Source organism: Branchiostoma lanceolatum, chromosome 3 (genome assembly GCF_035083965.1).
Source record: "Branchiostoma lanceolatum isolate klBraLanc5 chromosome 3, klBraLanc5.hap2, whole genome shotgun sequence".
NCBI lineage: Eukaryota > Metazoa > Chordata > Leptocardii > Amphioxiformes > Branchiostomatidae > Branchiostoma > Branchiostoma lanceolatum.
The window spans coordinates 9,182,039-9,196,008 of record NC_089724.1 but is presented as its reverse complement, the minus strand read 5'-3'; the positions used below and the strand labels follow the sequence as shown (position 1 = coordinate 9,196,008).

Sequence of the window (13,970 nt, the reverse complement as noted above, 5' to 3'; positions counted from 1 at the left end):
CTGAACAATGTTTATATTCACCGCAGTTCAAGCTCCATTGAAAACGACCCGCCCGCCCTACACTAAACAGGACCGCCACTCCCGCCGCGCCCTGTCAAATTAACCTGTGGCCTGGGTGCGACTTCAATGGGTAAGGTTACATCCACTGATCCGCTAAAGACGTGTAACATACGGACCAGTACATATGGAAACAATACAAAGTCGAGTATCTTATAATATAAAAAGAGAAGATACAATATGAGCTTCATATCTTTGGAATGCTTTGAAGCTGTGTATACCTTTTAGTATAAAGATATATGATATATCAAGAAGGTTATAACCTCCTTAGATATATGTATAACGATATGTGCATTTTATAAGGAATGCTTCCTCTACAACGTTGTCTTTGGATGGTGGCTAGTAGCTACTAGTGTCTGGATTGAAAAAGATGCTAGTAAGAACACTTGGCGAAAGACAACTGGCACCTGTGCAACGGAAGCTAGCATTCACCCTTTAAATGTCTAGTGCCCTTTTGTATCCTTATTTGGTCTGCAAGTCACCACCCCGTCAGAGCTCCTCGTGTTTGTTGCCGATCCTGTCGCAGAGACGGCAGGCGGTCTCTGCCGGCTGGGGAACCTCCTCCATCCCCTCTCGCACCTGCGGCTCGTCCACCTGTCGGCTCGCGTACTCCCGGAAAAGCCTCTCGTAGTAGCAGAAGACGCTGTTGGCCAGCAGGTTTTTCCTCGCGTAGTCTCGGCCGTTCTCGGCGATCTGTCGGGCGTCGTCGTCGTTTCTCTTCGCCCATCGGATCTTCGGGATCAGGTCCGTCAGGTCCATCCTGAAGGGAATGTAGTGCACGTACGGCTCCAGGTCCTTGTAGAAGTGTTCGTAATACACGGACTCGTGTTTGAAAACAGCGCTGTCCCCGGCGAGAAGGTACGGCAGGCGATACGCCGCGACCGTGCCGTCAATGTTCAGCTGGTACTTATACTTGAAAAAGTCGAAGAAGGATATGTGCTGCACCTTGGGTCCGTACTTGGCTTCCTCGTCGCGGAAGAAGAAGAAGTTGGTGAGGGCGGCGTCGATGAGGTCGGGATATTTGCGGGCGAGGTCTACAAGGTTGAGCCTCTCTCGGCGGCTGTCCCGACCCCGCCACAGCGCCTGTTCGGTCTTGTTCACCCACCTGGGCCCAGTGTTCCCCTGTACGGACAGCATGTCTAGGCTAACCCTCCCCATGGTCTCTAACGTGGACTCCGTAAGGTCGTAGGTGGGCATGACGATATCCCGTGTCTCCTCCGACCCGCACCACGACAGGATCGGGAGAGGCCCGTCTTTAACTTGTCTCTTCTCCAGGGGCCAGTCCCCGAGGTTGACGAAAAACTCGATATCCGGAATTTTAACTTTCCGGGTTAGCGAGTGCAACGTGGCGTCCATGAACATCTTAAATCCGGTGTGTTTTCCATGGCACTTCCGGTGGATCTTGTTGTCCTTGACCGTGTAGTGACAGAGGCTGTGGTGGGTTCCGAACCGGTCTACTGCTTCCGTGGAGAGCCGGTTTAGATTAATTTTGGGGAATATTTCAAGGTCACGTTCGATTTGGGGGAAGGCTGAAGGGCACTGCATGTCGGTTTCCCACTTTTGGTGATCCTGTTGAGGACAGTAGCAGTTCTCGTGATAAACACGTCCGGGGAGGAGGTAGGGAGAGTCCGCTACTGGTTCGTCTCCGCTGAACACCTCTATCTTCAGACCCTCATAGCTATCGAACATTTTGTACCGCACGAGAAAAGTGCCGTCTTGTCGGTCGAGTTTCTGCACCCACACACGGGCCCTCCCGCCGCCGGTCGCCGTGATGCTGACCCGGAACGCCTTATCCCCGGGGGAGAAGGTGAAGTTTTCCCCGCTGGTATCTGTGGCCTGGATGTAAAACCATCGCGCCGGGACCACGAAATTCGTCTCCAGGCCGGGCCCCCACACGGCGCTCTTGGAGGGACACACGACCCTCTCCCGCTCGTACCCCGTCACAGGGTCCCGTAAGGGCAGCACGCCGAGCACGATGCTGGCCAACACGAGCGAGATGATCTCCGATCGTGAAAATCCCATCGTTTGCAGTGATATTCTGGCCGGTTTGAGCCCTCCTGGACTGCAAACGAGACCAAACCCAGACTGAAGTTTCTGGTTTCTGTCTCTTCCGCTGCATTTAACCCTTGACACAAGACGATTCCACTCATCTGGTAGGGGAGACAACTGTAAGAAATAATCACAGAACACAACCCTCAGTTATGATAGATAACTTTGTGAATATTATCTGTATGGTCTTTATTTATGATTTGATACAGATTATAGGAAAGTCGTGATAAATGTTTTATATAGAAAATTGTATTTTTCACACCTCTATTTTATATGACCTCGCCTGACTTACCCAGAGTTCTTTGCTGCACGGCGGCACGTTGCGGATTTTCCGTATTTTCACGAATAAAGGGGCCAAAATCTGCGTAAAATGAGCAGCTGTCCCGCCTTCATAGACCTCCCGGAGGAGGAGCAGGTATGTAATCATGATTTTTACATCTTTCTAGTCGCTAACTGTGCGGTAATAGGCGTTCGTATGGGTTCTATGGCTGTCGATCGGCTGCCCCCCTCCCACCTTTTTTTTTTATCCCACATGTGTGCAGCATGGAGTAGTATTTTCGACATATGGAGAGAGAGAAACTCCATATTGAACCACGTAAAAGTGTTTCAACTACACCGGTCAGGATACTGGATTGTAAGAGTTGCTTAAATGTGCTTCACAGCCAGGGTTTGAACTAAAGTTGAAGCCATATGTGTGCAAAAATGATTTTTGATAATTTATGTCAGAATAGTTTCTAGACTCTAGACATTCGCCTACAGGACGTTTCACTGCCAAGAGGAAGAAAACTCTAACCTTAACCATAACCCTAACTAAAGGAGTTTAACTACAAATAGTACTGTACATTTTAAGAACTTAGATTTATAGTTCAATAAGTGTGCACTGTGACTGTTATTGTACAGGATATGCGGAATTGTCTCATGGTGAAATAATAACGTCTTGATACCCTGAAAATTGATGTCTTTTTGAGTCTCCCAAGAATTAATAGAAGAAAGTGAAAGTGATCTCGATCCAGTTTAGCTCACTGAAGAGGTATTCTTCCACTGGTCGTGACTGAGATGACAGACGCTATGTACAGTATTTACAGATTCAAAATTATGTACCCGGGAAATTCCCCCAGTTATTTTCGAAAAGTACTAGAAACAGTGGACCACAACTTAACGTCCTATCCTAAGAACTGCGACCCTTTCCGGTATAGTGCATGTTGGGTGAGTGTCACAGTCGGGATCAAACTCACGACTTCTAGTTCCAAAGACAGGGCCACTAACAGGGCTGTCTCCCTGACCTGTCCCTCTGGAAATTTGCTTGTTGGGACGGAAAAAATATTATCCTTTCCATCCCAAATTCTGAACTTAATGACATAAAATTGATGAAAATGTATCTTTAACAGCGAAAATTCAAAACATCGGCTCCCAAACAATGAGTGGGACGGGAAAAATTCAAAGCTGGAAGCAGCCCTGGCTGCTAAACATTGGACTATGCACGCTGCCTTAGAATAGAGCAGGGCAAACATTCATAATCAAGTAACAGAATGTTATATTTGTATATATATTTGTAATATTCGTATCACTGTAGAGTAGAGTAGAATAGAGTTTACGGTCAGGTAGGACGTTCTTCCAGTGTTGCCATGTGTTTGTAACATGTTTTCCTTGAACCCCACAGATAATAGAACTGAGGAAATACCTGAAGACGACAGGTGCGGAGATCTCGGAGGAGAACTCAGGCGCGGGATGGATCACGGACCTGATGCAGGTCATCGACGCCATGGAAACGTGCTGGAAGTCACCTGATGAAGCTCGTGAGTGTAACGTGTACTTATCAGATATCGTTTATACCGATCAATGCTGTAGATAAATGCTAGCCTCCATATTCAATGCTATCCCATCCATGTGCAAGCACGTATAACCCCCAGTTGATGAGGAACAGAAGACGTTAATTGGATAGTGAGTGTGAGTGAGTGAGTGAGTGAGTGAGTGAGTGAGTGAGTGAGTGATATAATACTTTTTATTATACATGTAGGCTTTGCAGCTGCACTCAGTATATATGTGTGAACAGCAAAAGTAGCAACACAGCCTGCTATAGTATAGAGGCTAAGGAGTTCCTCTATGACTTAGTATAATTATGTATCTTATATCTATCTGTAAGACCATCCTTTGATTGAATAAAGTCTCCCCTTTCTAAATACTGTTGATTTAATGGAGTAACTCTGCCCTTATAACCCACAAAAACCTCAACGCTCTCAAAAAATTATTTGGCCTGGAGAGGGGTTTGCCGAGACGCCATGCGCCCTTCGGGAGCAAGCGGACCTGAGTTAAAAGTAATATTCTATATCTACTTCTGATAGGAAACCTCACAATCCCATTACCTATGTCCAAGCCCCTAGTTTCATGTTGTTGTAGTGGTCAGCTCAAAAGATATTTCTTAACAGTTAGGTTGCCATTCAAAAAAGTCAAAATAAAATGTCTGATGACCACTTGATTTTCAAGAAGAACATCTTGTCATTTCTTTTCACTCCAACAACAGAGGTGGAGGGTTTCCTAACGAGCGTCCTGTCGCTGGTGTTCATCACCCCGACCGCCAAGATCGACGAGGTAGTCCTGTCCCTGTGTGAGAAGGTGGTGAAAGGAGGAGACAAGATGAAGGAGCTCAGGCTAAGAATGTAAGACGACTTGAATTGTTTCCTTAGTTTTGATTTGATTATATGGATGACATCCGCCCGTGCATCAATTTTCGTCCGTTTCAACACAAAAAAAGTTTTGGCCATACTGTAAATCAGCTGCAAAATGAGAAAATATCTGTTGTACTTTTGACAAACGTTTAAGCATTACACCCAACATAAAAAAGATTGCTCTGGGGAGCTTTCGAGATGAATTTTCTGTCTCTTCGTCAACGTCGAAAATATCTGCTGTAGATTAAAAAATAAAAATTATGGAAAACGGATACTAATGTAGTTGAATGCCAAAGTCAAAGAAGAAGATATGAAAGAACAAAAATGAAGGATTTGTTATTCGGTATACCACTCTGTGTGTTAAGTTTTGTTCATTCTTCTTGACCACATAGATTTCATAATGAAGGCAACTTTTTTCTGCCAAACTTTTGTTTATTCGTAGCCTGAGTGTCATCCTGTTTCAGTTCCAGGCTCTACCTTCACCAAACAGTCTGAGATCGCTGCCATTCAAATCGTTTGGAATAAATGTATTCGTCCAGAAATCTGGACGGGCACGCTGATTGGCTCCATCTATCAGAGCTCCACATGCTATCTCAGCAAGGATTCCCCATCCCAGAACTGACCAAAGGATTTGTTTATTTATCTTAGATAGGCTGTAGTACCTGCTTTTTGGCAGATAGAAAGTGTTATCCTGACGATTTTACAAAGATTTGACACAAAAAAACTACTTGCAATTGGGATCTTTGTCTATACAACTTGGGATCTGTCTATCTATGACATAGATCAACTCCATGTTTTTGGTCATTTTTTTGGCCATTACTGGTATGTGTGGTTCGTAATAAGATGTGGTCCCTACAGAGATACCATGTGGAGAAAGTTGTTAGGTTGAGTGACAAGGACAATTCCCCCATGGAGCTCTGATAGGAGGAGCCAATCAGCGTGCCCGTCCAGATTTCTGGACGAATACATTTATTCCAAACGATTTGAATGGCAGCGATCTCAGACTGTTTGGTGAAGGTAGAGCCTGGAACTGAAACAGGATGACACTCAGGCTAGTTTATTCCTACACTCAGATCAGTTTTGGGGTCTCCAGAGGATGTCATCCATATAAATTAATATAATCAAATCAACTTGGCCTTAGCATCCTGAAATTGCTGATGGTCATATTATTCCTTGTAGAAGCAGCTCAAATTTCCCATTGTTCGGTAAGTTGGTTTGTGATGTAAACTGAATTCCATGCAATCAGATAAATGTGACAAAATCTGTAGATATCACAGAAAAATTACAGCAAGTAATAAAGTTTCATGTACCCCTCTATCTATTTTTAAAAGTTGAATTGATATTAGCTGCCGCTCTCACACTTTCTTGTAGGAAAGCTTGGTTATAAGCAGTTTGCTGAAAATGAAAAGTTGTGATACTTGTGACTATTTTCTTCCTAGTAGTTATGTATTTTGCCTGTATTTCTTTTCCCAGCTTGAACAACCTGTACAACGGTGTTGATGAGAGGTCCCCTGTCAGGTACAACGTGTACTGCGCCATGGTCAAACTGGCTGGACAGACCAACAGTGTGGACTGTATCAACACCAACCTAGAGGAGGTACACAGAACTCTGTTGGCTTCTTTGTTTGTTTTCTTACTATCTGGCCTTCAACTCAACTTAAAGTCCTGGGAGATTTTTTTAAGCGTGTAGAGTACATGTAGCTCGGCTGTGTATAAACGCGTATATATTGTTATTTTGGGTTGTTTTTTGTTCATCAGTTTCTCTTATTTCTTTGTTTATGTTATTCAGTTTATAATATTCTGTACAGGGCACGCCTATAAAACAGTGTGTTAAGCACTGAGTGTGCCTACCCTGACAAAAGAAAGCAGAAATAAATAGATAGATAAATAAACCAGGTCCAATGGATTCTGCTCTCTCTGCCCAACATGTGAACATTGTTGTAATGAATTTTACCAGAAAAAAATTTGTTTATTACAGTAAGAGGCTGATGTTGCACTGAATGAAGCAGTGACCATGCTATCAAAATAATCAATGCTGTCCGTATCTGACTCCATTGTAAATTGTAATCTCCTGTCTTAAGCTATGGTCACACTAAACTCACGTCGTACCTGCGATGGGGTTTCTTCCGTCATGACAGCGCCGTACGTCGTACGATTGGGAAAAACCGGGTGCAATAGTTAACACATACTAAGTGGTGGTCACATATAACGTAGGTACATCGTACGATGGTTTTTTTTAGTGTACCTAGGTCAATCGCAGGTAAATCGCAGGTGAATCGCACGTAAAAGTAGCCATCGCCGAGCGTCCTACGTCGAAAAATACAGCTAAAGATGATTTTGAACATGTTCAAAATTTCCCCTCCGTCGCCGTACGATTTTTATTGCCCCCAATACAGACTTCACTGCGGCCTTCTTTTTATACCAATGAGGTGAAAAATGTATACATTTCGATCGTTTTCTGATGGTTTCAGTTTTCCCTGATATTGTCGATGTTGTTGAAAAGTGCAGCCACTAGAGCGCATTGGCAACCGGTGTACAGCGCGCCCGCTGAAGAGCCTGCTTTCAAGTCCATGATTTTCTACGTGTCAGATCAAGTATCGCGGGCAGGTGATGCATACGATTGTTTCATGACTATACACACGTGGGTTCATAATTATATCAGACCTCAGTCCCATCCTGTCTCTACTTTAAGTTTGCCAAGAGAACAGTTTGCGGATGGCCCAGAGAAAGAATATGACAGGCCAGTTGTATTGTCCATCAAAAAGAAAGCACATAATAGGCATAAAGCGTCAAACAAAAACTGAAACTGAAAATAGAGACAGGATAGGACTGAGGTATGATCTAATTATAAACCCAGGTGTATACAGACATAAAGCAATTATATGCGCCTGGTTCTGGACCTGACACGTAGAAAATCTAAACTTGGAAGCAGGCTATTCTACGGGCGCACTGTTTTCTGGTTGCTATTGTCTTATGATGGTTACAATTTGCATCAGCATCGGCAATATATCAGGGTAACTGAAACCATCAGAACATGGTCGAAATTTATGAATTCGTCACCTCATCATTAGATAAAAAGGCCGCAATAAAGCCTAAATATGAGGCTATAAAAATCGTACGACGTTGGATGAAATTTTGAACATTGCCCGACGCTCTGCGATAGCTGATTTTACCTACGACTTACCTGCGATTTACCTGCGATTTACCTGCGTTGTACGGGAAATGCATCGTACGTGCATCGTAGGTACGACGTGAGTTTAGTGTGACCGGGGCTTTAGTCAGCAGGGCTAGCCCTTTGTATTAGCAACAGGCTAGTTGGGCAGCCCTGTCTGTGCGTACATAACAGCTAAACCAATGAATGAATGAAGCAGTGTGCAGAAGAGTTAACTATGTATGTACACACTGTGCTGCTTTCAGGTTCAGAAGTGGATGAAACTGTGGAATCTGGACACAGACAAGAGGGTAAACCTTCTCCGTCGACTGCTGGAGGCTTTCCTGGAATGCAAACAGAGGTTGGCAAACACTGATGAAGTTTCCTTTCAAGTTGTCCAAATGGGGAAAAAAAAAATTTCTATAGTATACAGACCATCAGTAAGAGTAGATATCTTATGAAAAGCTTTGTGAACAGATTGCGTTTGTCTCTCTCAAAATGTTTTAGTGTGATACTTTTAACTATCGGAAAAGTTGATGCCATTTACCTGTATAACATTATTCATAGATCTTTGCTGTGCTCATTTGCTGATCTTATTTATGTTCATACAATGTAGTATCATGACTTTGTGCATGAAGAAAACAAAAACATAAAACTTGTTAATAGATTTTTATGTAACTTACACAATCACTTTTATCTTTCAATGCCTCAGTGTAAATTTGCTGTGTTTAGGCAGTGATGCAGACATAGTGCTCCCTTCTTTAGGAATTAGACTGCATTTGTTTATGTTTGCACAATGACATTGTTCATCCTGTTGTGGTTGTAAATGACTGTATTTGTTTATGTGTGCACAATGAGAGTCCATCCTGTAGTTGTAACTGACTGCATTTGTTTATGTGTGCACAATGAGAGTTCATCCTGTTGTAATTGTAACTGTTTGCAGTGAAACTGCCAGTAAAGCCATGGTGGAGCTGTTGAGGAGCTACACAGAGGACAACGCCTCACAGGCCAGGGACGACGCACACAGGTGGGTCTGTAGGTGACAGTACAGGATTAAGGTTCCTTAAGTCATGTTAATTTGATTATATGGATGACATCACTTTTCGTCCTGTTTCCAAAAAATAAAGTTTTCCACCATACTGTGAATGGTAAAGAGCAGCTACAAACTAAGACAACACATGCTGTAAATTGCAAAAACATACTTCCGAAAACAGATACTACTGTTGAAGAATGCCAGAATCGATTCCAAAGTTTTGAAAGAAAAAAAGTGACAAACAAGAGTTATTGTCATGATGGAGAACAGATCTAGTCCAACAGCTCAAGTTGAAGTCTATGGATTACCTGTAGTGTTTTATTGTTGTGTTAAATGTAATTGCAATGTTGAGTGGTCCACTTGTATGCCTGGTGCTCTACTGTGTATTGTCTTGTTGCCATTCTTTATAAAGATAAAGATGTGAAGTGAGAATGGCATGGGATCAAACATGTCCAAATATGGGGCTTGTGCCATGTCATGTGTTTTGCCATGTCACTAATGAAGAAAATCTAATGTTGATGACTAAGATATCCAAGTTATAAGTGCAAAGCAAGTGCCATGTACTTGTTAAGGTCTAAAAAACTACAAAATAATAGTGATAACAGAAGACCTGTGATATTGACCAATACTGTATCCCCCTGTACAGGTGTATAGTGCATCACCTGGCCCAGAAGGACATGTACCTGGTGGATCACCTTCTGGTTCTCAAACCCATCAAGTTTCTGGAGGGAGAACTCATCCACGATGTAAGTTCTAATGACTAAGGATTTTTCCCTTCAAACAGTTCAAAAATTCAGGAATTGTTTATAAGATGACAGAGTAAGGTGGTGGTTCTATTTTGTCAGGGAATTGTAAAAGAACTGAAGAATTCCATAATTAAACACTGAATGGAAATAACTTTAAAGAAATTCTTGATAAGCCTTGAATATCTAATTGAAGAACCGTTGACCAAACTTATCAGTGAAAATGTTGTTGTTAACTGGCGTTTGAAGGATAAATCTAAAATTTAAGTCAAGTTTTTCTGATTATCTATGTGCCCATTACAGCTACTGACCATATTTGTAAGAGGCAGTCTTCACAACTACATGGAGTTCTGCAAGGCCAATCCAGACTATATTGAGAAGCTTGGTAAGTCTGGTATATTTTAAAGGCAACCAAAGCAATATTAGGAACCAAAAAATGGAAATGAAAAAAATGCTGAAATCTTTATTTTAGTGACATGTACTAACACTGGCTAGCACATCTGTGTAATAACTTCATACTTTGAGCATTTTAAAACCATGCAAAAACATACCATACGATGATCCCGTTAGTTTCGCAAGCCTACAAAAACCCCAGTAACGATTTTCAGTGAGTTCTCACGTGACAACGAAGTCATATTTTTGGCATCATGGACGTCACTATACATTGTGATAGCGTTGTTTGAACTAATCATGTATAGAAATGATGAAATAAATTGACTTTCGAAATCCGATTTTCAGGCCCTAATATTGCTTGAGTTGCCTTTACATGTAAGTCTGTGCATTTATTACCATGTACACTAGTGCTGCGTACCGGTACCGTGTAGATTTTTCAAATTGTTCAGGTACAGGTACAGATCTGTACCTGTACCTAAACCTCTGTACCTGTACCTGATGTTACGTTTAGGTACACAGCACTAATGTACGCCGTCCTCCACACCTACAAACCCTGGTACCCAGAACCTGTGCATCAGTGCCACTGAGTCACGTTAATCCCTCAGGAACAGTGACCATCTGACACCTGAACTCACTAAAACTGCCAGAGGCCAGAGAAAATTTTTGTACTGAGCAACGTCACTCTGGAAGACCCTTTCCACCATGCCTGCCTTCTTCCAAAGGAAACTCTGGGGCTGTCTAGGCGACCCTTGCATGTGTATGCACTCACCCTGACCTCTTGTTGTAGATACCGTTATTACCTGACTTTGCTTGGGGAGGTAAAAGGTGATAGAAGGAAAGGGGTTTTGCTCCATCTTGTAATACCGTGCCCTACATACAGTTATTTGACAACCCCACTGCCTCTACGGTCTCAAAGTCTATGGGACCTTTACCTAATCTCCAAGCAGATCTATTGATGGCAAATCAGTATCAAAAGGGCCAATGAGTACCAGAGGCTTTGGATACTAGTTGTCCCTTTTGATACTGCCTTACCATCGATAGATCTGATTGGAGTTTAACCTTTCCAACAAAGTTCTGTTTGCTGAGATTGGACCATTGTTTAATTGTTATCCCCATCATGTTGCAGGTCTGTCCCATGAGTTGTGTATAGAGAAGATGCGTTTCCTGACGTTCCTGTCCATGTCTTCTGACAACAAGGAGATCATGTTCGACACCATGGAGCAGCAACTCAACCTCACCACAGACGAGGTGGAGGCATTCCTCATCGATGGTGACTATTGTTCCCACCTTTTTTGTAGTTGAAGAATGCCTCTAGTTTTACTAGACCTAGAAGCATGTTGTTGGGGAGGGTTTTTTTTTTTATTCTACTCAATGGTCACCACATAACAAGACCCGAAGGTCACTTCAAGGAGTGAGGGCCACTCTGAGGTTACAGGTTACATATATAACGGTAAAAGCATCTCTTCACTCTACAAAATGTAGGTCAAAAACATGAGACTAGCTCAATAGCTGACTAAGAGTGAGGACTTACTGACCCAATGGGAGAAGCAGGGGTTATAAAAGGCTGCTGAGAAATTCCCTACATATGATATACATAAAAGATGGTGGAAGGAGAGGAATGGGTTCCGCCTTCCAATACCCTAGACACGGTGATTTAACAACTCACTATGTAATGTCTTATAGGCTATTTGGACCTTTACCAACAAAATTCTGTTTTCTGTGATTTGACCATTGGTATTCCCTTTATTCATTTTGTTGTTTGTTTTGTATTTCATTCACAATGAATGAATTTTGTGTATTTAAGATTTATTCAGGATGAAAGTTGGAGAAATTGTTAAAACAGCTATCTCCTATTTCTAAACCTGAAGAAAAAGATGAAATATATAAAGAGAAGTAGGATGGCAGTGAAAATGTTACATCTTAGTAGGAGGAAGAGGTATGATACAGGTGTGGCCATACTGAAGATCTTCTCTGTCGTACTACTACGTGTGTATTAAAATGTGTTTCAAATCAATCAGAGGTTATTTGTCAAGCCTGCCTAGGCAGAGGGATGATGTCATTTTGTACAATGTATGCATGACGTAATCGTATTTCCTCTTCCCAGTCGTGCGGACTCAGCTGGTGCAGGCATCCATAGACCAGATCCAGCGTAAGGTCGTGATCCGCTGGTCACAGCACCGCACGTTCGGCCGGCAACAGTGGCAGCAGTTACGGGACATGTTGGAGCGGTGGCGGGAAAACCTGGGCACGGTCCGGAACAACCTCCAACAACTCACGCCGGCCACGTAGAACATAACGTACAGATGGGGATTGAGCCGTCTGTGTAGAACTAGAGCAAGGGATACTGTAAATGCGGAAATGTTTGCGATGGTTTTACGTTCACGGTTTTTGCCGTGAACTCTTTAGCGTGAACTTAGAATCACTGCGAAAAGCCGTTCAATTATGTGACTGTAGTGCTACTATTGTTTCAAGGGCGAACTCGGAACCATCGCGAACACTCCATTTTCTCCCTACCGCGAAATTACATCCCCGCTAACATTTCTGCATTTGCAGTATTTGTAAAATCTCCAGGCAGATGTAGAAGGGCAAAACCGTGACATTTCCCAAGCTCACAGTTCAAATTTGAGAAACGTTATGATTTTGCCTTTCCAAATCTGCTTGGAGATTAATATTTGTAGTTATTTCACAGCCCTTTACACCAGGCTGTGTCACATCCGATGATGAAGCAGAAATGATTATGAGAAAAAGTTGCGTGAAAAATCTGTACCATTTCTACCAGATCAACAATATGTACAATTTTTTTCAACTCTCCTCTGCACCCTTTGAAAAAAATTCTGTGAGTGTCCATTGGTTCCCTAGTTTATCTTTTCCTTTTTTGTTGAAATAGCATTTATCAAATTTAATAGACATGTGAAACATCTTTACCTACATGTACTAACATGTACAACTACTACTAGATCCATCAATTTCTGGATGAAGTATTGTAGCATCACAGTGGTAAGTATCCTTGTTTTACTGAAAATGTAACTGACAAGTGCACATATTTAGACTATTTGTATCGTATTTGGACAGCGCTATTCCAAAATATCTCCAGATTAAACAATGTTCATGAAAAACATAATAATGTGTTGGCTGTGAAGTGGTTAGTCATTAAGTTAATGTTTGGACCATGTGAATACAGTTTCTTTGCAGTCAAACCAATGTATGAAACAGAAATAACACTACACTGGTTACTAAATAAGTTTGGTCGTGAACACAACTGTGTTTCCTAGTCATTCATCGCAGCAGAACAGAACATTTAAGAAATATTAAAACCACAACATTTCATCGTGAGTCTTAATTAAAGAGAGATTTTTTTTGGTTCAACTTAGCATTGGTTAGAATATTGTTGATTGAAGGCTGATTTAACGGTAGCCAGTCATCCATTTTGGCATTCACATCTTAACGAGAGGCCAACCAGACTGCCTGTCAGTGGATACAGCAATGGAGCGACAAGATATATATGATCTTAACATCAGTTGTTGCCAACGGTGGGAGCCGTCATAACCGTGCCAGGCAGGGCATTCCACTGGGGAATGGTGCGGGGGAAATATTAGTATTTGTATGTGTCTCTCCTGGCGTTTATAGGTTGGAATTAGAGGTGATGGCTCCCCCAGCTGGTTGAGCAAGGAGGTTGAAAGGGTTATTTTAACCTCCTTGAGTTAAGTAAACTGTCAGTGTTTATATTAATATGATTGTACAGTGGTTTGTAGAAGTTGGTGAGGCGGACGTTCCTCCTCCTTTCGGAGAGAAGGGGCCGCTGCGCATGCATGTCGTAGAGCATTGGTGTTCTCGCCGCTAGTTCGCCGGTAATCATTCGAATGCCATTCTGTCTTGCA

General features: G+C 42.4%; 2 protein-coding genes across 2 annotated transcripts; one reads left to right on the top strand and one right to left on the bottom strand.

Annotated features, from left to right (window-relative positions):
- Nucleotides 1–532: 532 nt before the first annotated feature.
- On the bottom strand, nt 533–2,196 carry LOC136430068 (protein O-glucosyltransferase 2-like). The gene has a single exon (XM_066420352.1). The coding sequence runs from the start codon at nt 2,077–2,079 to the stop codon at nt 547–549; it is 1,533 nt and encodes a 510-aa protein (XP_066276449.1). The 5' UTR covers nt 2,080–2,196; the 3' UTR covers nt 533–546.
- Nucleotides 2,197–2,386: 190 nt separating this feature from the next.
- On the top strand, nt 2,387–12,500 carry LOC136430067 (eukaryotic translation initiation factor 3 subunit M-like). Its single transcript, XM_066420351.1, has 10 exons — nt 2,387–2,521; nt 3,767–3,902; nt 4,628–4,763; nt 6,246–6,369; nt 8,190–8,284; nt 8,867–8,950; nt 9,603–9,702; nt 10,003–10,084; nt 11,219–11,362; nt 12,197–12,500. The coding sequence occupies exons 1-10, from the start codon at nt 2,477–2,479 to the stop codon at nt 12,379–12,381; spliced, it is 1,131 nt and encodes a 376-aa protein (XP_066276448.1). The 5' UTR covers nt 2,387–2,476; the 3' UTR covers nt 12,382–12,500.
- Nucleotides 12,501–13,970: the final 1,470 nt, after the last annotated feature.

Bases quoted from the DNA above. Each gene is read 5' to 3' on its own strand.
- LOC136430068 (XM_066420352.1), bottom strand. From the start codon at position 2,079: ATGGGATTTTCACGATCGGAGATCATCTCGCTCGTGTTGGCCAGCATC.
- LOC136430067 (XM_066420351.1), top strand. From the start codon at position 2,477: ATGAGCAGCTGTCCCGCCTTCATAGACCTCCCGGAGGAGGAGCAG. The intron at 6,370-8,189 runs GTACACAGAACT...TGCTGCTTTCAG, and splicing joins TCAACACCAACCTAGAGGAG to GTTCAGAAGTGGATGAAACT. The intron at 8,951-9,602 runs GTGGGTCTGTAG...CCCCCTGTACAG, and splicing joins GCCAGGGACGACGCACACAG to GTGTATAGTGCATCACCTGG.